At 42.3% G+C, this 26,516-nt stretch overlaps 1 protein-coding gene across 1 annotated transcript in view; it reads right to left on the bottom strand.

Annotated features, from left to right (window-relative positions):
- GBE1 (1,4-alpha-glucan branching enzyme 1) overlaps positions 1–26,516 on the bottom strand; it is a 353,762-nt gene that overhangs the window by 271,855 nt on the left and 55,391 nt on the right. The window contains exon 2 of the mRNA XM_079766240.1: positions 10,201–10,370. Coding sequence (XP_079622366.1) covers positions 10,201–10,370 — 170 coding nt within the window. The remainder of the gene's footprint in view (positions 1–10,200; positions 10,371–26,516) is intronic.

Here is a 26,516-nt window from a genome sequence, read left to right as displayed (position 1 = left end):
CTGGGTGGCTGGGCAGCTGCCATCTGAGGCTTGCTTGTGCCTCGGGCCGGCCCTGGGCGGCTGTGGGGACTGGGGGGCTCCGGAGGCAGGTGCACGGAGCAGCCGGACCCACCTGCCACCCCAGTGGGACTGAGGGGACTGGGCACCACCATCTTGTGGCTGTGGGCGCCGCCATCTTTGAGGGCGTGGCAGTCAATTACCATATTCCCTCCTTATTGGTTGTGGGCACCGCCATCTTTGCAATGGCATTGAGGGTCAATTAGCATATTCTCTCTTTATTAGATAGGATGGGGGGGTTGAGTAAGACATAGGTACAAAAGCAATGTTTTATTTTTTTTATATTTTATTGATTTTTTTTACAGAGAGGAAGGGAGAGGGAGAGGGATAGAGAGTTGGAAACATCGATGAGAGAGAAACATCGATCAGCTGCCTCCTGCACACCCCCCACTGGGGATGTGCCCGCAACCAAGGTACATGCCCTTGACCGGAATCGAACCTGGGACCCTTCAGTCCGCAGGCTGACGCTCTACCCACTGAGCCAAACCGGTTTCGGTGCAATGTTTTAATTTATATACACACTGTGATGAGAACAAATATAAATAAAATTTTGTTACTTTTTAAATCTCTGCCAACAAGTAAAGAAGCAAGACTTTTTTTCAGGTGATATTTCAAGTACATACACATATGTTAAGCTTACTGTTACATTAAATGACACAGTAAGAAACAGAATTCTTAAAAATATCAGTGTTATATAGAATTTTTTATATTTATTGCTGTTAAATTTACAGGTGATAAAGGAGGGTATATAAATATAGTTAAACACTTTTTAAAACATTTTATCTCATTAGCAAAAGCTCTAAAAAAATCTTAATCCTTATTTGCATTTTCTTTAAAATATACTGTAACTTATAAATCAATTAACATGCATTTTCTTTTCTTTTGGTTTAGCAAAAGTCTATACATTATAAGACTTAACAATAAAATTACCTAACATTTCTGATCATGACAAAAATCTCAGCAAAGAAAAATGACTGTTATTGCTCAACTCTTCTTAGAAAAAAATAAATAAAATTTCATATAAAGGGAAAATAAAATACAGAATCCCTTCATCATGATTAATAAAAAATTTAAAAAAATTGAAAAAATAAAAACCACCATGGTGCCCTGGCCGGGTAGCTCAGTTGGTTGGGGTGTCTTCACATACTGGAGGCAACTAATCAATGTTTCCCACAGATCAATGTTTCTCTCTCTCCCTGCCTCTCTCTCCAAAAAATCAATTAAAAAACAAAAATAAAAAACGAACAAACAAACAAACAAAAAAACTTATCCTCAGGCGAGAAGTCAAAAGACAAAGGCATGGTTGGTTCACTTATATAAAGGTATATTTTCAGCCATATTGTCATCATCACCAAAGTTCTATGTTCTACAAGGTCAGTAAATTAATATTCAGAAATATGTGCATATTTTTTACTATTTTAACCGGTTTATTAAAATATAATTTATAGACATAAACTCTACCTGCTTAAAGTATAAATTCAAGGTTTTTAATGTTTACAGAGTCGTGTAACCATACCCATATTTTGCCTCCACTGACCCCCTCCACCCCAGTCTGCCCTTTCCCAGGCCTTCATCACACCATTATATGTCCACATATGATGCATATATGCATATAGGTCCTTTGATTATCTCTTCCCGATCCCTGCCCTTCTCTCTAAAATTCATAAGTCTGTTGCATGTTTCAATGTCTCTGGAACTATTTTGTTCATCAGTGTGTGTTTTTTTCATGAGTCCACATAAAAGTGAGATTATGTGATACTTGTCTTTCTCTGACATATTTTACTTGACATGATACTCTCCAGGTCCTTCCATGCTATCTCAAAGGGTAAGAGATTCTTCTTAATTACAGCTGTATAGTATTTCATTGTGTAAATGTACCAATGCATTTTTACCCACTCTTCTACTGATAGGCACTTGGGCTGTTTCCAGATCTTAGCTATTGAAAATTGTGCTGCTATGAACATAAGGGTGCATATCTTCTTTCTGATTGGTGTTTTTGGTTTCTTAGGATATATTCCTAGAAGTGGGTTTACTGGGTCAAATGGCAGTTCCATATTTAATTTTTTGAGGAAACCATACTGTTTTCCATAATAGTTGCACCAGTCTGAATTCCCATCAGCAGTGTACTAGGGTAGGGCTCCCTTTTCTCCACAACCTCACCAGCATTTAATGTTTGTTGATTTTTTGAGGATAGCAATCTGGCAGGAGTAAGATAATACCTCACTGTAGTTTTAATTTGTATCTCTCTGATGATTAGTGACTTTGAGCATTTTTTCATGACTCTTGGCCATCTGTATGTCTGCTTTGAAAAAGTGTCTGTTTATGTCCTTTGCCCATTTTCTTATTGCAGCCACCTTCTTTGATTCCCCCAGGTACCTATTTTTTTAAAAAGAAATATTCTTTTAAATGCATTATTAACTAAAAATTTTGGTTTTACTCTCAATTTTTAAGCTTTTTTTCAAAATGTCAACACTTTTAGTGAGAAGAAGTTGAGATCCCATGTATAAAGAGATCCTGAGTCCCTATAACTTTGGACAGAAAAAAAGATATCCCTTCATCCAGACTTGAAAATAGATTAGACATTTAAATTTTCCCAGCATACTGCAGCCTAACTATTTTCTATCACAGTTTCATTTATCTTAGTCTTTCCAATCTCTCCAGTAAAAATAAACAACCATTGATTAAACCATGGTTGACTGAAAATAACGGACAGACTGCTATTCTGCTATCTCCAGGATATAAAGAGATTTTAAATTATGTGATACACCTTCACAAAGGGTGGGGTTTTTAACTTGAAAAAAAAAAGTTAACAGATGAGGTTTTCACATTAAATTGTGGACTAGGTAATTTTAGTTTTCTCTTTACAAAAGATCTTTTAAATTATTATTCTTTTACTATTTAAGCATTAAATCCTATATACAATTTGGTTTGCTTGCAGATTACTGCTATTTTATTTTTTAACTCAATTTATTGGGGTGACATTGGTTAATTAAATTTCGCAGGTTTCAGTATCCTGTGCTTTCCCATAAGGGAGCCACTAGACACTGGTGGTTAATTAGCACTTCAAATGAGGTTAGTTCAACTGAAAAACTAAACTTTTTATTTTATTTAATTACTTTATTACATCTCAATTTTAAAACTATTAGAGGCAAGAATAGAATATTGGGGACCAGCTATGGTTATGAGAAATATTAATCATGCTCTGTTAACCATGATTGCTTGTATTGGTTAAAGAAAGGACATTCTGACCTGGATGGAAGTTATATGCCCCCAGGACCTGGAAGTCAACCTTGGAATGTGGTTCATTCTCAAGGAAAGATTAACAACCTTGTTGTCCAAACTATAGAGTCCCCCCCCAGCCACCTACTTCCCCATGCCTGTGGTTCCTCTTCCCCATGTAATCTTTTTTCTGACCCTATATAAGCAGCTGGCTTATGGGGAGATGCAGAGCAGATTTTTGTGGATGACCTGCTGCTCTCCCATACTGCTGGCAGTATTGGAATAAACACTCATATTTGATTCAACCCTGTATCTGCTTAATTGGCTTAAGGCAACATAGACACATTGATTGTCCCATTACAAAACTATTATTCAAGACAGTGACTAAAACTTTTCATTACACGCAAAAACTTAGGTATGCACTTTTAAACTGAAAATCTTATTAAAGCTAAATTCTCATTAGATCAAGAATTTTCTATGAAAAATAACAGATTTATAAGATACTAGAGGCCCGGTGCATGGATTTGTGCACCTATGCGGTCCCTCGGCCTGGCCTGTGCCCTCGAGCAATCTGAGACCCCTTGGGGGATGGCGGAATGCCAGTTTTAGCCCAATCCCCACAGGCTAGGATGAGGGACCGCACCAGTGCACAAATCCATGCAATGAACCTCTAGTATGCATATAAAATCTTTGGTTAATTTCTTCCTGCCCTCCCCCTTCCCTCTGAGATTCATCAGTCTGTTCCATGCTTTCATGCCTGTACGTTAAGCGTCTGCCCCCTGGTGATCAGTGTGCATCATAGCTAACTGTTGAACAGTCGACTGGCTGAATGGTCGCTTAGGCTTTTAGATAGATAGATGATAGATAGATAGATAGATAGATAGATAGATAGATAGTACAACAGAGTGAAAATGTTTCTAACAAATTTTATATTGATTACATTTTAAAAGATTTTTTTTAATATATTTTATTGATTTTTTACAGAGAGGAAGGGAGAGGGATAGAGAGCTAGAAACATCGAGGAGAGAGAAACATCGACCAGCTGCCTCCTGCACACCCCCTACCGGGGATGTGCCAACAACCAATGTACATGCCCTTGACCAGAATCGAACCTGGGACCTTTCAGTCCGCAGACCGATGCTCTATCCACTGAGCCAAACCGGTTTCGGCTTAAAAGATTTTTATATACTGGGTCAAATAAAATATATACGTACTAAAATTCATTCAACTATTCTCCTTTTACTTTTTTAACACTGCAACCAAAATTTCTGAATTACATAAGTGGCTTACATTGGATTTTAATTGAGCTGTGCTGCCTTGGACAATACATCCTACCTAATAATAGACAAATATGCAAATTGACCGTACCTTTGCTATGCCCGCGATTGGCCAGGAGGCGTGGGGGGGGCGGGACTCGGGGTGGCCGGGGTGGCCTATTGGACCGGCGGGACGCTGAGCTCGCGTCGCCAGCGGCGGCTCGAGCTCAGCGTCTGCGCCACGGCTGTGCTGCAGCACAGAAGGGGCCTCTGGGGCAGCAAGCTCACATCCCACCGCGGACCATCAAAAGCGGGGGAACTGGGTGCCTGTCCGCTCAGGCACCAGACCTTTCAGAAGCCTCCAGCGGGCCTTTCAGAAGCCACCAAGCCTTTCAGAAGCTCCCCCGCGATCGAAAGCAAAAGTGTGGGAGCTGGGTGCCTGTCCACTCAGGCACCAGGCCTTTCAGAAGCCTCCGCCGCGCTGGAGGCTTCTGAAAGGCCTGGTGCACCAGCAAACAAAAGCAAAAGCGGGGGAGCTGGGTGCCTGTCCGCTCAGGCACCAGGCCTTTCAGAAGCCTTAGCCGCGCCGGAGGCTTCTGAAAGGCCTGGTGCACCAGCGGACAGGCACCCAGCTCCCCCATGATCGAAAGCGAAAGCATGTAGGGGACCCTTCACGTGCATGATTCAATCATGCACTGGGCCTCTAGTCCTATATAATAAATGGCTAATATGCCAATTGTCCCCTCGACTGGGAGTTGGACCAGGAGTTCAAACAGGGGGCAGGGTCGGCCAGCCAACTTCCTACGTCCCCTCCCCCTGGCTGGCCCCGACCCAATCAGCCCCAATTGGGGCGGACTGGCCAGACCCCACCTGTGCACTAATTCGTAGACCAGCCTCTAATTCTACCTAATAATAGACAAATATGCAAATTGACCGCACCTTCGCTACACCCAAGCCACGCCCACCAACCAATCAGGGCGAGTATGCAAGTTACCCCAACAAAGATGGCGGCTAATTTGCATATCAAGACAGTGTAGAAAGAAGCCAAGAGCTGCAGAAGGGAGCAAAGCTGCGGAGAAGCAAGCAAGCCAGGGGGAGGAGAAGGGAGGAGTGGAGGCGGGGCTGGGGGAGAAGGAAGGAGAGCAGGCGGGGCCGAGGGAGAAGGCGGGGTGGGGGAGAAGGGAGGAGCGGAGGCGGGGCCGGGGGGAGGAGATGGGAGGAGCAGAGGCGGGGCCGGGGGAGAAGGAAGGAGAGCGGGTGGGCTGGCGGAGAAGGGAGAAAAGCAGGGGGGCTGGCGGAGAAGGCGGGGTGGGGGACAAGGGTGGAGAGCAGGCGGGGCAGGGTAGAGTGCAGCAGGAAAACCTATTGCAGGATTTTTCCTGCAACGGGAATGCTAGTATATTATAAAATCAAAACATTTTTAAAATTATACCTTAGGGTATAATTTATATGCTGTAAGGGTCTTTTACATGTATAGTTCTATAAAAGTTGACAGATATATACAGTCATGTAATCACCACCACAATCAGGACATAATACATTTTTTAAAATGTTTTATTGACTGTAGAGAGGAAGGGAGAGGGAAAGAGAGAGAAACATTGATGTGAGAGAAAAACATCTGATCAGTTGCCTCCTACACACACGCTAACCAGGGATCTAACCCGCAACCTTTTAGTGCATGAAACAATGCTCAATGAACTGAGCCATACTGGCCAGGGCAGGACAAAATACATTTTCATCACCCCAAAGACTCCCTATGTTCCTCTATAATCAATTCACACCTACTACCTGCAAACCGTAACAACTCTGTTTTCAGTCCCTATAGTTTTGCCTTTACATAATGTCATATAAATGGAATAATACGGCATGTAGACTTTTGAGTCTGATACAATCAAATTTTAAATACTACATCACTCTATGGTACTAAAGGATTTTTACTATTCTGATATTTCCTTTCCTTGTATTATAAACATTTTGCCAAGGCCTATTTTTTTTTCAGTTATTCTACTTTCAACACTGAATTTTCTTCCTTGTCACTATTATAGTAATGTATTTATACTTCTAGAATAAAACTAAGCAGATTGTATTATAGTTATTTATATACAGGCCCTTCCTTCAAATAGATTGCAAACCAAAAGCCAACAGACCACATAGAAATACAAAAGATTGTAAAAAAAAAATACTACAAGCAACTCAACTCCAACAAACTGGACAACCTAAACAAAATGGACATATTCTTAGAAAAATACAAGCTTCTGAAACTCAATGAGAAAGAATAAAAAACCCTGAATAGGCCATTAACTACCAATAAAAGTGAGGCAGTAATCAAAAATCATCCAGCAAACAAAAGCCCTGGTCCAAACAGCTTTACAGGGGAGTTCCACCAAACATTCAAAGAAAAACTAAAGTCTATCCTCCTCAGACTATGCCAAAAAATTCAAGAGGAAGGCACACTTCCAAGCTCTTTCTGGGAAGCCAGCATTACCATAAATCCAAAACCAGAAAAGACACCACAAAGAAAGAGAATTACAGGCCAATACCCTGCTGAACATATATGCTAAAATCCTCAACAAATTTCTAGCAAATCTGATCCAGGTTTACATTAGAAAGATCATACCACATGACCAAGTGGGATTTTTTTCCTGTGATGCAAGGATAGTACAATATCCGCAAATCAATAAATGTGATACATCACATAAACAAATTGAGAGATAAAAATCACATAATCATATCAATCCATGCAGAAAAAGCATTTGACAAAATCCAACACCATTTCTTGATAAAATCTCTCAGCAAAGTGGGAATAGAGGAAACATACCTCAACAGAATAAAAGTCTTACATGACAAACCTACAGCCAACATCATACTCAATGGGCAAAAACTAAAACCATTTTCCCTAGGGACAGGAACAAGACAGGGATGCCCACTCTCCAACTCCTTTTCGACACAGTACTAGAAGTGCTAGCCATAGCGATCAGACAAGAAGAAATAAAAGGCATCCAAATTGAAAAGGAAGAAATAAAACTGTCATTATTCACTGATGACATAACCCTAAAGACTCCATCTAAAGACTCCATCTAAAAATTACTAGACTTAATAAATTAATTCAGCAATGTAGCAGGATACAAAATTAACACCCAGAAATCTATAGCCTTTTTATACACCAATAATGAACTCGCAGAAAGAGAAACTAAAATAAAATAAAATAAAAAAATCCCATTTACCATTGCAACAAAAAAATTAAGATACCTAGGAATAAACTTAACTAAGGAGGTAAAAGACCTCTACTTGGAAAACTACAGGATATTGAAAAAAGAGATAGAGGAAGACATAAACAAATGGAAGAACATACTGTGTTCATGGATTGGTAGAATCAACATCATTAAAATGTCCATACTACCCAAAGCAATCTACAGATACAATGCAATCCCCATTAAAATACCAATGGTATATTTCACAAACCTAGAACAAAAACTTCAAAAATTCATATGGAATAAAAAAAAAAAATAGCCACAGCTATCCTGAGAAAAAAGAACAAAGTTGAAGGGATCACAATAGCAGATGTCAAGCTATATTATAAAGCCACTGTTCTCAAAACTGCCTGGTACTGGCACAAGAACGGACATATAGACCAATAGAACAGAACAGAGAACCCAGAAATTGACTCAGGCCATTATGCTCAATTAATATTTGACAAAGGAGGCAAGAGCATACAATCGAGTCAAGACAGTCTCGTCAATAAATGGTGCTGGGAAAATTGGTCAGATACATGCAAAAAAATGAAACTATACAACCAACTTACACCATACACAAAAATAAACTCAAAATGGTTAAATGACTTAAATGTAAGACGGGAAACCATAAATATCTTAGAAGACTCCATAGGCAGCAAAATATCAGACATATATCATAGCAATATCTTTACCAATACAACTCATAGGGCAATGGAAACTAAAGAGAAAATAAAAAAATGGGACTACATCAAAATAAAAAGCTTCTGCACAGCAAAAGAAACCATCAACAAAACAACAAGAAAGCCCACTGCATGGGAGAATATATTTGCCAATGCTATATCAGATAAGGGTTTAATCTCCAAAATTTACAGGGAACTCATACAACTGACATCCGAGTCAACAAAAGTTGGAAGGAAGATAAACAATCCAATCAAAAAATGGACCAAGGACCTAGTTAGACATTTTTCAAAAGAGGACATAGAGAAGGTCAAGAGACATATGAAAACGTGCTCAAAGTCACTAATCATTCCAAAGATGCAAATCAAAATGACAATGAGGTACCATCTCACACCTGTCAGAATGGCTATCAACAACAAATCCATCAAGGACAAGTGCTGGCGATGATGTGGAGAAAAAGGAACCCTCATGCAAACCTGGTGGGAATGCAGACTGGTGCAGCCACTGTGGAGAACAGTATGGAGTTTCCTCAAAAATGAAAAATGGAACTCCCATTTGACACAGTAATCCCACTTCTGAGAATATATCCCAAGAAACCAGAAACACCAATCAGAAGAACATATGCACCCCTATGTTCATAGCAGCACAATTTACAATAGCTAAGATATGGAAACAGCCTAAGTGCCCATCAGCAGATGAGTGGATTAGAAAACTGGTACATCTACACAGTGGAATATTCCGCTGCTATAAAAAAGAAGGAACTTTTACCATTTGCAACAGCATGGATGGACCTGGAGAGCATTATGCTAAGCGAAATAAGCCAGTCGGAGAAAGATAAATATCAATGATGTCACTCATATGTGGTATATAATGAACAACATAAACTCATGAACAAAAATAGAACCAGAGACAAAGAAACACTGAACAGACCATCCAACCTCAGAGAGAAGGCAGGGGAGGGGGTGGCGGTGGGGGTAAGTGACCAACCAAAGGACTTGTATACATGCATATTAGCATAACCAATGGACACAGACACTGGGGTGGTGCGGGCTTATCCTGGGGAGCAGAAGTGGGGGTGGAGGGGGTCAATTGGGGGAAAAAGAGACATATGTAATGCTTTAAACAATAAAGAGAAAAAAAAAAAAAACCTAACCTTTAAAACTACTATGCTTTCCATAGGGTTAACTGTCCACCGTGAAATTAACAGAACAGATAACAAAACTGAGAAGTATTTCCCTTTGTGTTATAAAAAAAAAAAAAGGAGAAGGAAAAATAAATTAAGGGATAAAGAAGTTTACCCTCTAGATTAGATATCTACTTTTATTGAGATTTCAAAAAAGTTACCAGACTATACAGGATCCTAGAACTACAATGCCAGCTAACCAGATGCAAATGCCAGTGGAGACTTAACTTACACCAATATTTTCACCCAGATTGCTATTGTTTTTTTAGAATTTGCTAACAAAGTTCAGTAAATTTGGAGTAGTCTGCCTAACACTATTTTTCTCATAAACTCTTATTTCTGGTACATAGTTTTACAGAACATAAAGTTTTTCAGGAACACATATATCACATGATAGCAAAACATTTATACTACATGAAGGTCAAGATTAATAAAGTCTGTGGCTCTATCTGAAAAATGGAATTTTTCTAATCACTTATCTTCATCTCATCATATACATGAAATATAATAAGTCTATGTTTCAAATAGGTCAATAAGAAACTAATACCATCACTAATGCTTTCAAAATACTTACTGAAATCTCCAGTAAGAAAAACCCCTTCTGCTCCAGGGGCCCATTCCTTGCAGTATAAACCGCCATCCGCACACCTGTGGACCCCAAAGGATTCATAGCCTCTGGAGAACTTATCGATGCCACCTTCGTTCTCTCCAATGTTGTCCAAAGTCTGGTTAAAGCGCTTATACCTGTGAAAAGTGCAAAAGAAGAAAGTCACGAAATTCAATTCTTTTGCTACTGTAATTAAGTAACTGTTTTACTCCTATTGAGAAAAAGGGAAAAAAAGATATCATTAAAGAAGACATGTGAATAATTTCATTTATTGGTAGATGTTTCCTGGTTGGTAAAATCATTCTTATCTCAAATAAATAGTAAGTAATTCCACTAACATTTTTTTTTTTTTTTACCATTTCAAGCACTGTGCCATAAGAGAGGAAATAGGATAATTATTTTATTTCATGAAATTTTAAAATCAGCATTATAGCAATTTCTATGTCAAGATAGTATAATGAAGGATCATCCTATATCTTTCTCCTCTAACCCCTAATAAAATGACAGAAAAATAGTCAAAAACCAGCCAGAAAGATAAAATTACCCAACAGCAGGTTTTGGCACATTTTTCCTGTTAAGGGGCAAATAGTAAATATTTCTGCCATTCCCAGCCTCTGTTCCAACTCAGCTGTGTCTCTGAAGCATGTAAGTGGCCAAAGGCAATACGTAAATGAATGGGTGTGGCTGTGATCCAATAACTTTATTTACAAAATCAGATGGCAGGGCCAAATTTTCCTAGCCCTACCTTTAGCAAAAGCATGGAAAGAACATAGATCACATCAAACTACAAAGGCTAGAGGCATGTCCTTATTCAAAACTGGTAAAAAACAACAACAAAAAAAAAACAACGCACTGCTATTTTCACTAATACCCCCAAATCTGGAAAGAAGCAAACTACAACAAAACTTATAAAACTATGTGGCAGGTGCTCTCTATCAGAAGTGAAGGATTCAGGACTACACAATGAGTTAAGCAATGCCAATAAGCCTCTCCTGCACTTCCCCATACCCTGATGGGTGAGCAATAAAAGTACCAGAAAGATGGCATTAGGGCATATACAGGGAACATATAAAATTTAAGAAGATGACTAATACAGAACACCCCAACTGAGCTGTTCAAGAAAAGAACCTTTTCACATAATCTTTCACATTATACTTCAACTTATTTTAAATGAATTCACTAAAAACAAGAGTTGAGAAATTATATGCCAAAACAATAGAATAAGTAAAATTGGACTACAGATCTAAGGAAACAAAAGGAGAAACAAAATATATCATTGGGAAATAATAAATTAATTAGAATTAACAAATAAGAAAATGCACATATAGCAAAAATATCAAGTTATTAGTTAAGTGAATAAATTGAAAATTGATGTAATTAAATGAAGAAGAAAAAGACAAAGAAATCGAATATATTAAAGGAAAGCTAAGAGAAATGTAAAAATTGACCCCAAAAAATCCAAATAAGGATAGCTGGTGAATCTTAACAAAACTAAATAAAATGGATATAGAAGATGTAAAACTGGACATTTTTCCCTTAAGTAAATAATTAAATATCCATATTAAAAAGAGAGTACTGTGTTGCAAAAATAAAAAATTAAAATTAAAAAATTAAAAAACAAACACAAACATGCACATGCAAAACCTCCCAGATTAAGCTACTGAAATTCAAAGAATAAAGAAATAATTCCATAGACAACCAAGTACAAAAGAGTGAGGAGTGGGGTTATTTTGCAAAGGAACATTACATTAAAGATAAAAAATCCACATAATTCTGAGAAGCAAAAGTAATCTAAATAAAGACATTAAGTAAGTTCCTACTCAAACATAAGGAATTATTAAAATACTAGAGGCCCGGTGCACAAAATTCGTGCATGGAGGGGGGGTGTGTCCCTCAGCCCAGCCTGCACCCTCCCCAATTTGGGACCCCTCGAGGGATGTCCGACTGCCCGTTTAGGCCCGATCCTGGTGGAATCGGGCCTAAAGGGGCAGTCAGACATCCCTCTCACAATCCAGGACTGCTGGCTCCGAACTGCTCGCCTGCCTGCCTTCCTGATTGCCCCTAACCGCTTCTGCCTGCCAGCCTGATCACCCCCTAACCACTCCGCGGCCAGCCTGATTGATGCCTAACTGCTCCCCTGCCAGCCTGATTGCCCACAACTTCCCTCCTCTGCCGGACCGGTCACCCCTAACTGCCCTCCCCTGCAGGGTTGATCGCCTCCAACTGCCCTCCCTTGCAGGCCGGGTGACTCCCAACTACCCTCCCCTGCTGGCCATCTTGTAGTGGCCATCTTGTGTCCACATGGGGGCAGGATCTTTGAGCACATGGGGGCAGCCATATTGTGTGTTGGAGTGATGGTCAATCTGCATATTACTCTTTTATTAGATAGGATAGAGGCCTGGTGCAGGAGTGGGGGCCAGCTGGTTTGCCCTGAACGGTGTCCCGGATCAGGGTGGGGGTTCCCTTGGGGCATGGGGTGGCCTGAGCAAGGGGCCTGTGGTGGTTTGCAGGCTGGCCACGCCCCCAGGCGACCCAAGTGGAGGCCCTGGTATCTGGAATTTATTTACCTTCTACAATTGAAACTTTGTAGCCTGGAGCGGAGCCAAGCCTCCTGCATGCTCCACTGCCGGCAGCCATTTCTGTTTGGGTTAATTCACCTTCTATAATTGAAACTTTGTAGCCTTAAGCGGAGGCCTGGGCCCGGCCAGGGTATGCGGAAAGCTTTGCTTTCTCCGTTGCCGCAGGCAACCCTGGCCTGGTCTCTCCAGCTCCGTGGCTGCCGCCATTCTGTTGGAATTTGTTTACCTTCTATAATTGAGTTTGTAGCTTGAGTGGAGGCTTAGACCTGGCAAGGGCATGCGGAAAGCTTGACTTCCTCTGTTGCCTGGGAAACCTTGCTCTCCGTGGCTGTAGCCATCTTGGTTGGGTTAATTTGCATACTCGCTACTGATTGGCTGGTGGGCGTGGCTTGGGTGTAGCCAAGGTGTGATCAATTTGCATATTACCATTTTATTAGGTAGGACTAGAGGCTTGGTGCACAAAATTCGTGAAGGGGGGGTATTCCTCAGCCCAGCCTGCACCCTCTCCAATCTGGGACCCCTGGAGGGATGTTCAACTGCCCATTTAGGCCCGATCCTGGTGGGATCGGGCCTAAATGGGCAGTCAGACATTCCTCTCAAAATCCAAGACTGCTGGCTCCCAACCACTCGCCTGCCTGCCTGCCTGCCTGCCTGATTGCACCAACCACTTCTGCCTGCCAGCCTGATCACCCCCTAACTGCTCCCCTGCAGGCCCAATTGCCACAAACTGCCATCCCCTGCAGGCCTGTTACCCCGAACTGCCCTCCCCTGCAGACCTGGTCACCCCTAACTGTCCTCCCTTGCTGGCCTGGTCGCCCACAACTACCCTCCCCTGCTGGCCCGGTCACCTCTAACTGCCCTCCCCTGCAGGCCTGGTTGCCCCTAAATGCCCTCCCCTGCAGGCCTGGTCCCCCCCCCCCAACTGCCCTCCCCTAGAGGCCTAGTCCCCCCCAACTGCCCTCCACTGCAGGTCTGGTCTTTCCCCAACTGCCCTCCCCTGCAGGCCTAGTCCCCCCCACACTGCCCTCCCCTGCTGGCCCGATCACCCCTAACTGCCCTCCCCTGCAGGCCTGGCCCCCCCCAACTGCCCTCCCCTAGAGGCCTAGTCCCCCCCAACTGCCCTCCACTGCAGGCCTGGCCCCCCCAACTGCCCTCCCCTGCAGGCCTAGTCCCCCCCACACTGCCCTCCCCTGCAGGCCCAGTCCCCCCCAACTGCCCTCCCCTGCAGGACTAGTCCCCCCCAACTTCCCTCCCCTGCAGGCCTGGTTCCCCCAAACTGCTCTCCCCTGCAGGCCTGGTCCCCTCCAACTCCCTTCCCCTGCAGGCCTGGTCGCCCCCAACTGCCCTCCCCTGTAGGCCCGGTTCCCCCCAACTGTCCTCCCCTGCAGGCCTGATCGCCCACAACTGCCCTCCCTTGCAGTCCTGGTCCCTCCCAAATGTCCTCCCCTGCTGGCCTGATCACCCACAACTGCCCTCCCTTTCCGGCCATCTTGTGGGGGCCATCTTGTGTCCACATGGGGGCAGCCATCTTTGACCACATGGGGGCAACCATCTTGTGCGTTGGATTGACTGTCAATTTGCATGTTACTCTTTTATTAGATAGGATTGTCAAATTTAAAATAATTCTAAGTCTATGGCAATTAAAAGATTAAAAATGCAAACTCACAGAAAGAAATGAATAGCCATTGCAGCAGTGTGAATGAGCCCTCAATCTTTAAATATAGAACCACGACTATATTCGCAAGTGAATATACAATAACAACAAAAAGAAATGCACAAAGTAAAAGTTTTATTATTAGAAAATAAAAATAAAAACACAGATGAGTGAAAAGAAGATGGGATAAAGTACAAGAAAGTCAGACCCTTATTTTATGACAGTCACTGAACAGTGATTAAAATTTAAGGTTGTCATCAGTATACTTTTAATCTATTAATTTTAGATGAGCAATTTAGGAAATAACATTTCTGAATATTACTTCAACAATTTCAGCAATTTCTTTCATTTTGGTGCTGTGACTTGGATTGTCTTATCATGGCATAGTACGGCAGGATCCCAGAGGAGCATACCCAGGACTACCTTGTAGACCCAGACCATGCTAGGAACCTACCACCAGGGGCCCTTGTGCCCCACTGGTTCCCCACATTGCATCTGGTGAACTTAGGTGCATTTTTCTTGGAATTCCAGACCTTCCTGTTTTAAGGTAAGAAGCCATAACTTTTATTTGAGCTGTTTTTTAAAATCCTGAAGATAGAGCTGAAGATTAAGAGTCAAGATAACTTAGGAGGACAGGAAGAAAAAAAAAGTGTCTGTCTTTTTGTGGGTTTTTGGGTTTTTTTAACTTTGGCTTTTTAATTGGAATTGCTTTCTGAACAAAACCCTTTGCTGGATAAATGAGAGCCTAAACTCATAAGGAGCATTTCCTCCCTCCTGCTTGAATTTCAGGTATTGTTAGGTGACTACGAATCTCTGTGGAGGTGCCCAAGGCTGTTCCTCACCATATGCAGCAACTCCGTAGGGAATTCCAACACAACTGTAATTAAATAATTGATTTGTCTTGGGATGTACACATAAACATTGGTTACTTAGTATTCCAAGTCCTCACGGTTGTATTATACAGCTGGGGAGAAAAACCAAGACATGCAAGAGGGTTCAGATGACTGAGGAGGTGACAGCCCCTTGTATGGGCAGACATGATGGGGGACCTCAGGTAGGGCTAGCTAAGGCCAGAGGCCATCAAATAGCATGCCTCGCTTACAGAAACTGGCTTCATGTTGAGTAGAGTCCATCTATCTGATCAGAGTAAGTCCAGCACCACAGTGCCATGTCATCACTGTGACCATTGGTAAGTCGGCCCTCAGAGCATGGGGTAGCACTCAATATCCGGGTAGTTCCCAGGCGGCAGGGTACCTGCTGTACTAAACCATAGGTCAGCCCCAGACAGTCCAGGGACTTGCAGGAACGCCTCTAACTCTCGGCTTGTTACATATCTGTCTCTCCACAGATGGGGAACCAATCCACAGTGCCTTAAGAGACCCTTTTTGGAGGTATATTCTCACCAACTGGGAAATATTTAACCTGAGTCCCTCAAGTTTGTTTTGCAGCCCAGCCTGGCCCCAACATGAAGTGGTCAATGGAGAGGCTTGGCCAGTTAAGGGCACCATTAATTTTAATACTATCTTAGAGTTAGACTTATTTTGTTTCACCAAAAAGAAATGGACAGAAATTCCATATATGCTGTAGGCAATTAGACAAATGAGCAGAGCAAGGACAATGGACAAGATACAGAAGGTCATAAGGGTGGAAAGCCCCAGGTGCCTAACAATGGACAATCAATTGTAGGGTGGGACCTAGCCTTCAGGATCATTCTCCCTGAAGGAGAGAATAATTTAAAATTATATTATAAATTATTATATACATAATAATTTAAAATTATAATAAAAAAATAATTTAAAATTATATTATATAATAAAAATTATATTATATAATAAAATATAAAATTATATTATATAATAAAAATTATATTATCCTACATAATAAAAAGGTAATATGCAAATTGCATCGCTACGCCCACGATTGGGCCGGCTGGAGGCGTGGGCGGCGGGACTCAGGGTGGCCGATTGGCTGGAGGAAGGAGCGGGGGATGGGGACTCGTGAGTCCCCGACCCCCGCTCCTCCCGCAGGCCTAAACGGCCGGCCTGCGCTGCGGAAGGACCCATGGGGCCGGCGGAAGACGCTGGTGGCGGAACTCAGGGTGGCTGATTGCGTGGCTGCTGGCACCAGTTTTCCGCCAGCAGCAGTTTTCCTCTGGCCACCCGCCAATCAGGAGCGCCTCCGGATCGGAGTTCCTCTCAGGGTGGCGGATCGTGCTGGCGGGAGGCGCTCTGATCAGCGGGTGGCCAGAGGAAAACTGCTGCTGGCGGAAAACTGGTGCCAGCAGCCAGGTGAAGGAAGTCTATTGCACGAAACTTCGTGCAACAGGCTTCTAGTATAATAATAAAATAATTTAAAATTATAATAAAAAATAATTTAAAATTATAAATTATTATATACATATTGCTTAAAAACACAGTAAGTAGGTACATAATTACATGAACATATTTTATTGTTAGTTTATAAATTAAATTAATTTGATTGTTATAAAGTAACTATATTTTAAAAATTATTTTAATCCTATATTTCTTTCTAAATAATAACAATACTAACTTGTATTATTTTTCCTCTGAATTTGCCATAACGTAAGTAGTGTCACTTTCAAGGCCAGTGCTACACTTTTTGCCGCCACTATAAAATATAAATAATACGAGTACTGTCTGCTAAATTCAAGAAAATTTATGTATTTATGAAATAAATAAATAAATTCCTTACCTAAATTATCTGAATAGCTGATTTGTAATGACATCACTTGTTTAACTAGCTTACTAGCATGCAGTACGATGTGTATCATCTGAGAGACAGTTACAAAATGTTTTTGTCGTTGCCAATCCCAAAAAATGCCATTGTTCATTAAGTCCAAACAATGGTGGTCGAATTCTAACAACTGATCAACAATGCGAACTTTGATAAGCAGTTCTCGATAATCAGTTCTCAACAATTATTTGTCATTATTAAAGTTTAACATTATAAAATTAACAAAAATAATATAAAACTCATATCCTGGCTAAATAGCCACATGGCCGCTGAAAACCGTATATTCCCTTCCCGTTCTCCCGCCGTTCCCTAGCTTGTCGTGCATTCTTTCCAAAAATCGGGACTTTTTTAAAAAGCCGCAGGACGCGGGACAAATTGTTAAAAATCAGGACTGTCCCGCCAAAAGCGGGACGTCTGGTCACCTTAACCTAAGCTATGTACTATCTATAAACTAGGAAAAATGTACCCAGATGGAAAAAAAATTCCAACATTATGTGAATAGATTTGTCGGTCCTTGTGTTTTTATGTAAATAATCAAGGCAAATTGAAACCAGACTTATACAGTAAATAAGTTGGTCTTACCTAATCTGGCTGTTTGATAAAAATGAGGGTGATTTTGAGGTGGAGAAATTGTGTTTCAATAGAATCTATGAGACACAGTTGTGGATATCAGACTCTAGATTAGTTAATTTTCTCCGAAGTTTTATTTTTTTCCACCTATACCAGTGATGGTGAACCTATGACACGCGTAGCCATTTCTGATGACACGCGGCCCGGCCGCATGCCAAGGATGAAACATTTGCTGCTCCTGAGGATGAAACATTTGTGAAATAATGTTTTTTCCTCAAAGTGACACACTACCCGATTTATGCTCAGTTTTTTGGCGAAGTTTGACACACCAAGCTCAAAAGGTTACCCATCACTGACCTATACACTGAACTGGATCCTAAATTTTTCTAATTTTCTTAGATAGTTGGTTATAAACCCTAATTGTACTCCAGAAATACTGCTCCTTACTGACTCTAGACACAATTGCAAACTCCTTCTGGGTCCAGGCCTCATCATCCCTCTGACAGAGAGAAAGGATCTCCTGGGTCTGAAAGAAAACTTTTGTCTTTCTTCACCAGGAAGTAGCCATAGAAGAGACCATACACCCCTTTCCCTTAGAAAATTGAGAGCCAAGAATCCTTGACGGGAGAATGATACAGTAGGAAGACAGACATGACCAGAGTGGAAATGGTAAGTCAGGTACAAGTGACCAGGCGAAAAATCCTAGCAACGGGCAAAACCAGGGTGGGACCTCATTTACCAGGGTGATCTTTACTCCCCAGATTATCAATGGTCATAGGGTATGGACCCTCCCCTGATTTTTCCTTCACTAGCATGTCACTAATCATGTGGTAGACCCCCTTAAAGGAGGAACAAGGGGGCTGGAGTAAAAAAATGTATTACTCCCATAAACCTTGCACAAACACTCCCTTAAGCATTAAGCCCTCAAGACAATGAGGTTCTGACCCACACCAAAATAATCTTAGGAGCAAAGCCTCACATCTGTGAACCAGAGAGACATAGTTTTGGTCAAACTAGATAAAACATCTGGGCCTCAGTTGTGTTTCAGCTCCAGGCCCAGAAAAACATCAAGGTGAGGAGGGCAATAACATAGTTGACATCAGGACCGGCTGTGATGACTAATGAGCCCCTGTGCTAGCACCAACCAATGCAGTAGAGATTATGACCCTGAAAGGACACACTTGGAAAGCTGATAAATATTCTATTGAGACTAGGGGCCTGGTGCACGAAATTCGTACACTGGGGGATGGGGGGCCCCTCAGCCCAACCTGCCCCCTCTCACATACTGGGAGCCCTCAGAGGATGTCCTACTGACGGCTTAGGCCCGCTCCCCACGGAGCCCAGTTGCCTTCCACGGAGGGGAGCGGGCCTAAGCCGCAGTCTGGCCTCCCTTTGTGGAAGGCAACTGGGCTGATCAGGGGAAGGCACCAGCCCCATCACCCCGCTGCTGCAGCCACTGCCAGTCACCACAGTCACCAAGGTGTTTTCATCAACACGGACTCTAGTCCCTTAACCAAGAAAAAAATGACAACTTTCTTTAGGCATTTTCAAGATGTGTCTTTCATAGGATATGCACTTCTTTATTTTTTTTTTTATACTCACCTGAGGTTTTGTTTCGATTGACTTTTAGAGAATGTGGAAGAGAAAGGAAAGACAGAGAGAAACATCAAAGTGAGAGGAACACTTTGATTGGTTGCCTCCTGCATGAGCCCTAATCTGGGCCCCAGCCAGGGAGGAGCCTGCAACCTAGGTACATGCCCTTTCTCAGAATTGAACCCAGACCCTGTTGTCGGCAGGCCGAGGCATTATCCACTGAGTCAAACCGGCTAGGGCAGGATATGACATTTCCTAGCCCTCCAGCAGCGGACCTTCGTTTTTTTCTCCAGAAGTGTGGTGGAAAAACCCTAGATCACCTTTTTGGATTCTTATTACCCAAGTTACTAAGAATATTACCAGTGGCGTACAGGAAGCTTAGCCAATGTGCAGTCAGAAAAGGTGTTTCCTCTACAGTTCGCACCAATCGCGGGCTGGGCCCTGCCCAGGCCTAAAGCCTCTGGCCGAAGCTTTAGGCCTGGGCAGGGGCCCTCTAGCTCCCCCTGATCACCGGCTCCGCTCCTGCCCAGGCCTGCCCAGGCCGAAAGCCTCTTGAGCAGGAGCGGACCCCCAGCTCCCTGCGATCAGGAGCGGAACCCCAGTTCCCTGTGATCGATCGCAGGCTCCGCTCCTGCCCAGGCCGAAAGCAGACCCCCAGCTCCCTGCGATCCATCGCAGGGGGTCCACTCCTGCCCAGGCCTTACCTCACAGTGACCTGGGTGCCAGGATGTTCCTGGGACACAGGTGCTGGGCACCTATGTATGCAAATTAACCGCCATCTTTTTTGGGTTAATTTGCATAGTCACTCTGATTGGCTATGGGCATAGCGAAGGTACAGTCAATTTACATGTTTGTCTATTATTAGGTATGATACTCCCCTAAGACTCCCAGATAAAAACCCTCAAGCAAAGGACTTAGCACTTGGTCTATCTCTCTCTTATGACCTTGACTTTCCCCACCCTCTTCTTTCCCTAGCATCATGTTCTCTTTCTCACTCTCACTCTCTCTTTTTCCTTTAAGCATGCCCTTGCCTTTCCTACCCCTTTATTCCCTCAAGGCACATACCTTTGCTTTCTTCCTCCTAAGTTCCAAGGGCCATTCTTTTGCCTCTGTAACTTGTTTCCTGAGTCCATACAACCCAGCCTGCTCACTTTTTCTACCACTCTTTCGATTGGAGTTCCTTGGCTCTAAATTCTTTTTCAACAAAATTCAAGAACCAATGTTGAACTGAGGTCCAACATCTGGTGCCATTTCACCAATAGCAATTTCACTTAAGTTTCTTAATTTAAAAAAAAAAAATTTAAGTTAAATTTAATACACACTTACTTTGTTTTTGTTTCATTATATTATTTACTAGAGGCCCCATGCATGAAATTCCTGCAAAGGGCTTGGCCCCCAGCACCATGGATACCTCTGTCTCAACCCTCCCAGCCCCAGCTTCATCCAGAAGGTCGTCTGGAAGGACGACCAGTCTAATTAGCATATTACACTTTTATTATATAGGATGTTTATTAAGCTAATTATCGATCCTTTTCCTAAACATAAGCATAAAACAATATCAAGAATGATGTTTTCCAAAAATCACTGATGATGTTTTGGTAGATTTCTTTTTACTTACTCCCTTGCATTGTTCTAATTATTTATTACAAATAGTACTATTTAAATAAAAATATTGTTGATGAAACTGTCATCTTTAGTCATTAAGATATCTATAAACACTTATAGGATATTCTATAGGAATTTTACTGGGTATATAAAACTATGTTTGTAAAATTTGGAGAATTAAAATAAATATATGGAACAAAAATGAATTCCTGAAATATTCTTAAACATATATAGAAATTTTAAAAAAATACAAATGGGAATTTTGTATAAATAATGGATAGATGGCTTATCTAATTTAATACTGAAACCTGTAAGTTAATAATAAAAATATAGATCTCTAAAAATCAAAATAATTTCAAGAGATCAAAGTTATACAAATTAAAAATAAATAAAATCACAAGTTCCTAAGAAATCAATACAAATGTCCAGTAAACATTTGAAAAAGTGTTCAAATTCATACATAACTAAGGGAAATGCAAACCTAAACTTCAAAATTTCACTTTCCACCGAAAAGACCAATAAGCATATGACTGTCTATGTGGATAAAGTTCACTGCAAAGAAAAAGACATTATCAAATACTATTTAATGAAATATGAATTAGAGAATAATATGGTATCACTTATGAAAATTTCAAAATCACACTCTTCAACTAAGTATTTCCATTTTTAGACATTCACCCTTTGGATATATTGCATAAGGAAGCAAAGACAATCATATAGCATTATTTATAATGCCAAACCATGGAAAATAATCTACCTATTCAACACTGGGAGACTGGTTGAACTGTGGACCAGCCAAACAACAAATTAGACAAGAGTCATTAAAAAGAACAAGGTAGAGAGATGTGTGTTGATAAGGGAAGATGTAGAAAAAGAAGTTGCAGAGCAATTTTCCACAGAGCATATATTTGTATAAAGAATATCCCATATAATAAAGAGGTAATATGCAAATTGACCCTCACACCTTTGCATCACAAGATGGCCGCCCCCACGTCATCACAAGATGGCCACCCCATGTCATCACAAGATGGCCACCCCATGTTATCACAAGATGGATGGCCCACATCTTCACAAGATGAGTGCTCCCCCATGTCGTCATAAGATGGCCACCCCCACATTGTCACAAGATGGATGGCAGGGGAGGGCAGTTGGGGGTGACCAGGCCTGCAGGGGAGGGCAGTTGGGGGCAACCAGGACTGCAGGGGAGGGCAGTTGGGTGCAACCAGGCCTGCAGGGGAGGGCAAGTGGGGGTGATTGGGCCAGCAGGGGAGCAGTTAGGTGTCCATCAGGCTGGCAGGGAAGCATTTAGGGGGCTATCAGGATGGCAGGCAGAGTGGTTAGGGGCAATCAGGCAGCCAGGAAGGTGAGTGGTTAGGAGCCAGCAGTCCCAGATTGTCAGGGGGATGTCCCAGATTGGAGAGGGTGCAGGCTGGGTTGAGGGACACCCCCCTCCCAATGCACGAATTTTGTGCACCAGGCCTCTAGTATAGATATAATTATGGTTGGCATGTATATCCATTTTCACAGGGCTTCATGCTGAGCACCTGGAAATTTCAATGACCTGGGGCAGGCAGGGACCTTAAGCATCCTTAGAACCACCATATTCACACATTTGCATGAAGAGCTTGCTGTATCATCAGGGAAGTGTTTTGTAAGCCACCGAATCTTATCAGTACAGTGACAGGCTTATGGGAGTGGTAGGTGTGGGTGGAATATTTCATATATGACCCCTTTTTTAATGTATATGTAACAAATACACCTAAACACACACACACACACACACACACACACACACACACACACACACACACATCCATGTTGGTTTTTTTTAAAATGCAAATTATATTCAATCTGCTACCTGGAACAAATTAAATTGTAATGAAATGGCATAATCTGAGTCTCATTGACAGTCTATTTTCCATGGGACACAAACTGAATTGCCCACAGAAGCCAGGCAGGTATCAAAAATTTAAGAGCTGGCCCCACATAAAAAACACAAAAGAGAGAACCTGATAACAAAAATACATGCTCCATGGGCTTGGCTTAATAGTATGGAAAATAATGCAAAAAAAAACCCATGGAGAAGTAATGGCCTCTATTTAACACCTACAGCCCATTTTTACAATGCATGCAGTGTCAAATTACATAATTATTCAAAACAACAACAAAATTTCAGACTTTTCTATGAGCCCCCTTAATTTAAGTATTGGCAACATTTTCAAAAGACTTAAAATATTGAATTGGACCAAAAAACTTGATGTACCTATCTAATGAAATACTAATAGGTAAACTTTCTCATACTCTCTTAACACATTATGGACGGATCACGAGAGTTCTCGTGGTTTCATATTACACCGCATATTACAAAGTATCATACTTTAAAAAGGTATTAGGTTGTAAGAACATGTAATAAATAACTTCAAAATGCAATGGGTATTTATTTTAAGGCGTGCCTTTAACATTTATGTAAAACATTTTTTGTACTCATTCAATAGAAACTTATCTGGCCACTGGGTAAAGCTAGCAATAAAACCACTGGTCCGAGACCACCAACTTACACCATACACAAAACTAAACTGAAAATGGATAAAGGACTTAAACATAAGACAGGAAACCATAAAATTATTAGAGGAATCCACAGGCAGCAAAATCTCAGACATATGCCAAAGCAATATCTTCACCAATACAGCTCCTAGGGCAATGGAAACTAAAGAGAAAATAAACAAATGGGACTACATCAAAATAAAAAGCTTCTGCACAGCAAAGGAAATCATCAACAAAACAAAGGCCAATGCATGGGAGAACATATTTGCCAATGTTATCACCGATAAGGGTTTAATCTCTAATCATACAACTTAACAAAAGGAAGATAAACAACCCAATCAAAAACTGGGCAACAGACCTAAATAGACACTTTTCAAAAGAGGACATACAGAAGGCCAAGAGACATATGAAAACACTAGAGGCCCGGTGCATGAAATTCATGCACGGGGGAGGAGGGGTGTTCCTCAGCCCAGCCTGCACCCTCTCCAATCTGGGACGTCCCTCTCACAATCCAGGACTGCTGGCTCCCAACTGCTCACCTGCCTGCCTTCCTGATTTCCCCTAACCGCTTCTGCCTGCCAGCCTGATCACCCCCTAGCCATTCCCCTGCCAGCCTGATCACCCCCTAGCCATTCCCCTGCCAGCCTGATCACCCCCTAGCCATTCCCCTGCCAGCCTGATTGATGCCTAATGGCTGCCCTGCCAGCCCGATTGCCCCTAACTGCCCTCCCCTGCAGGCCTGGGGCCCCCCCAACTGCCCTTCCCTGCAGGCCGGGGCGCCCCCAACTTCCCTCCTCTGCTGGCCTGGTCACCTCTAACTGCCTTCCCCTGCAGGCTTGATTGCCCCTAACTGCCCTCCCTTGCAGGCCTGGTCCCCCCCAACTGCTCTTCCCTCTTGGCCTGATCACCCACAACTGCCCTCCCTTGCAGGCCTGGTCCCTCCCAACTGCCCTCCCCTGCTGGCCATCTGGTGGTGGCCATCTTGTGCCCACATGGGGCAGCCATCTTGTGATGGAGTGATGGTCAATTTGCATATTACTCTTTTATTATTTAGGATGCTCAAAGTCACATATTACTCTTTATTATTTAGGATGCTCTAATCATCCAAGAGATTCAAATCAAAACAACAATGCAGTACCATCTCACACTTGTCAGAATGGCTATCTTCAATAAATCAACAAACAAGTGCTGGTGAGGATGCAGAGAAAAAGGAAACCCTCGTGCACTGCTGGTGGGAATGCAGACTGGTGCAGCCACTGTGGAGAACAGTATGGAGTTTCCTCAAAAAACTAAAAATGGAACTCCCATTTGACCCAGTGATCCCACTTCTAGGAATATATCCCAAGAAACTAGAAACACCAATCAGAAAGGATATATGCACCCCTCTGTTCATAGCGGCACAATTCACCATAGCTAAGATTTGGAAACAGCCTAAGTGCCCATCAGCAGATAAGTGGATTAAAAGACGGTGGTACAGCTACACAATGGAATACTATTTTGCGGTAAAAAAAAAAGAAGGAATTCTTACCATTTGCAACAGTATGAATGGACCTAGAGAGCATTATGCTAAGCAAAATAAGCCAGTCAGAGAAAGATAAATATCACATGATCTCACTCATTTGTGGAATATAATGAACAACATAAACTGATGAACAAAAACAGATCCAGAGAGAGAAGCATCGATCAGACCATCAAACCTCAGAGGGAAGGTAGGGGAGGGTGGGGTAAGGGGGAGAGATCAACCAAAGGACTTGTATGCATGCATATAAGCCTAACCAATGGACAGAGACACCAGGAGGGTGAGGGCATGAGTGGAGGTTGTGGGGGGAGAAGGGGGATAAGGACACATATGTAATATCTTAATCAATAAAGAAAAAAGAAAAAAACTACTGGTCCACAATGTGTTAAGTCCTATAAGTAAACTAGAGGCCCAGTGCATGAATTCGTGCACGGGGGGGGGGGGGGGGGGGGGTCCTTCGGGGTGGCCTACGTGGATCGGGCCCCAGTTCGTGCCCCCAGGTTTGCAACCCCAGCTCGCAGCCCCAGCCTCACAGCCCTGCAGCCCCACCTGGCACCCCAACTTGACCTGGTGCTGACCCCTCACCTGCTCCACCAATAGCAGGGCTATTGATCGGAACCGGGCCCCCACCCGGCTCCCTCAGCACCTGGGAGCCAGGCGGCAGCCCTCCCCGCCACTGCCGCTGGTTGGGGCGATCAGCGGGGCAATCGGGCCCCTGCTCGCATCCACCTTGGCCTGGCTCTGCCTGCTTACCTGCTCCACCATCCCACCGTGGTCCTGCTCTTGTCAGGGACCATCGGAGCCAGCAGCACCTCCACTGCCACCCACTACCAGCGCCAAGTCGCCGACGCCTGCCATGTTCTGTGCAGCCCCCTGGTGGTCAGCACACATCAAATGACCACCCAAGGAGACAATTTGCATATTAGGCTTTTATTTTATAGGATGTTGGGTTTTGGGTTTGTTTTGTTTTTTTATATCTTACAGATATCATTCAGCTATAATTCTTGGTATATGGCAGTGGTAAGCAAACTGCGGCTCGCGAGCCACATGTGGCTCTTTGGCCCCTTGAGTTTTTAGCAAAGGCCAGCTTAGGAGTACCCTAATTAAGTTAATAACAATGTACCTACCTATATAGTTTAAGTTTAAAAAATTTGGCTCTCAAAAGAAATTTCAATCATTGTACTGTTGATATTTGACTCTGTTGACTAATGAGTTTGTTGACCACTGGCATATGGGATCTCTAATCTGTACTGAAGCACATAAGCAATAACATTCAAAAATGATCAAACAGTAAGAAACTATCAAGTAAATTATTTTGGACATAAGGTAAAAAAATACATATACTCATATATGTCATCTTAAGACAAGGAAAATTACTAATTAAAAAGATAAACTTTGGGAGGTAAAATAAATGTGGTAATAATTTTATTGTCAATGTGGGTTTAATATCTTAAAATACATTTTT

Source organism: Cnephaeus nilssonii (genome assembly GCF_951640355.1).
Source record: "Cnephaeus nilssonii genome assembly, chromosome: 3".
In the NCBI taxonomy this organism is placed as follows: domain Eukaryota; kingdom Metazoa; phylum Chordata; class Mammalia; order Chiroptera; family Vespertilionidae; genus Cnephaeus; species Cnephaeus nilssonii.
Note: the sequence above shows the minus strand (reverse complement) of the source record. Positions and strands in the feature narration are given on the sequence as shown.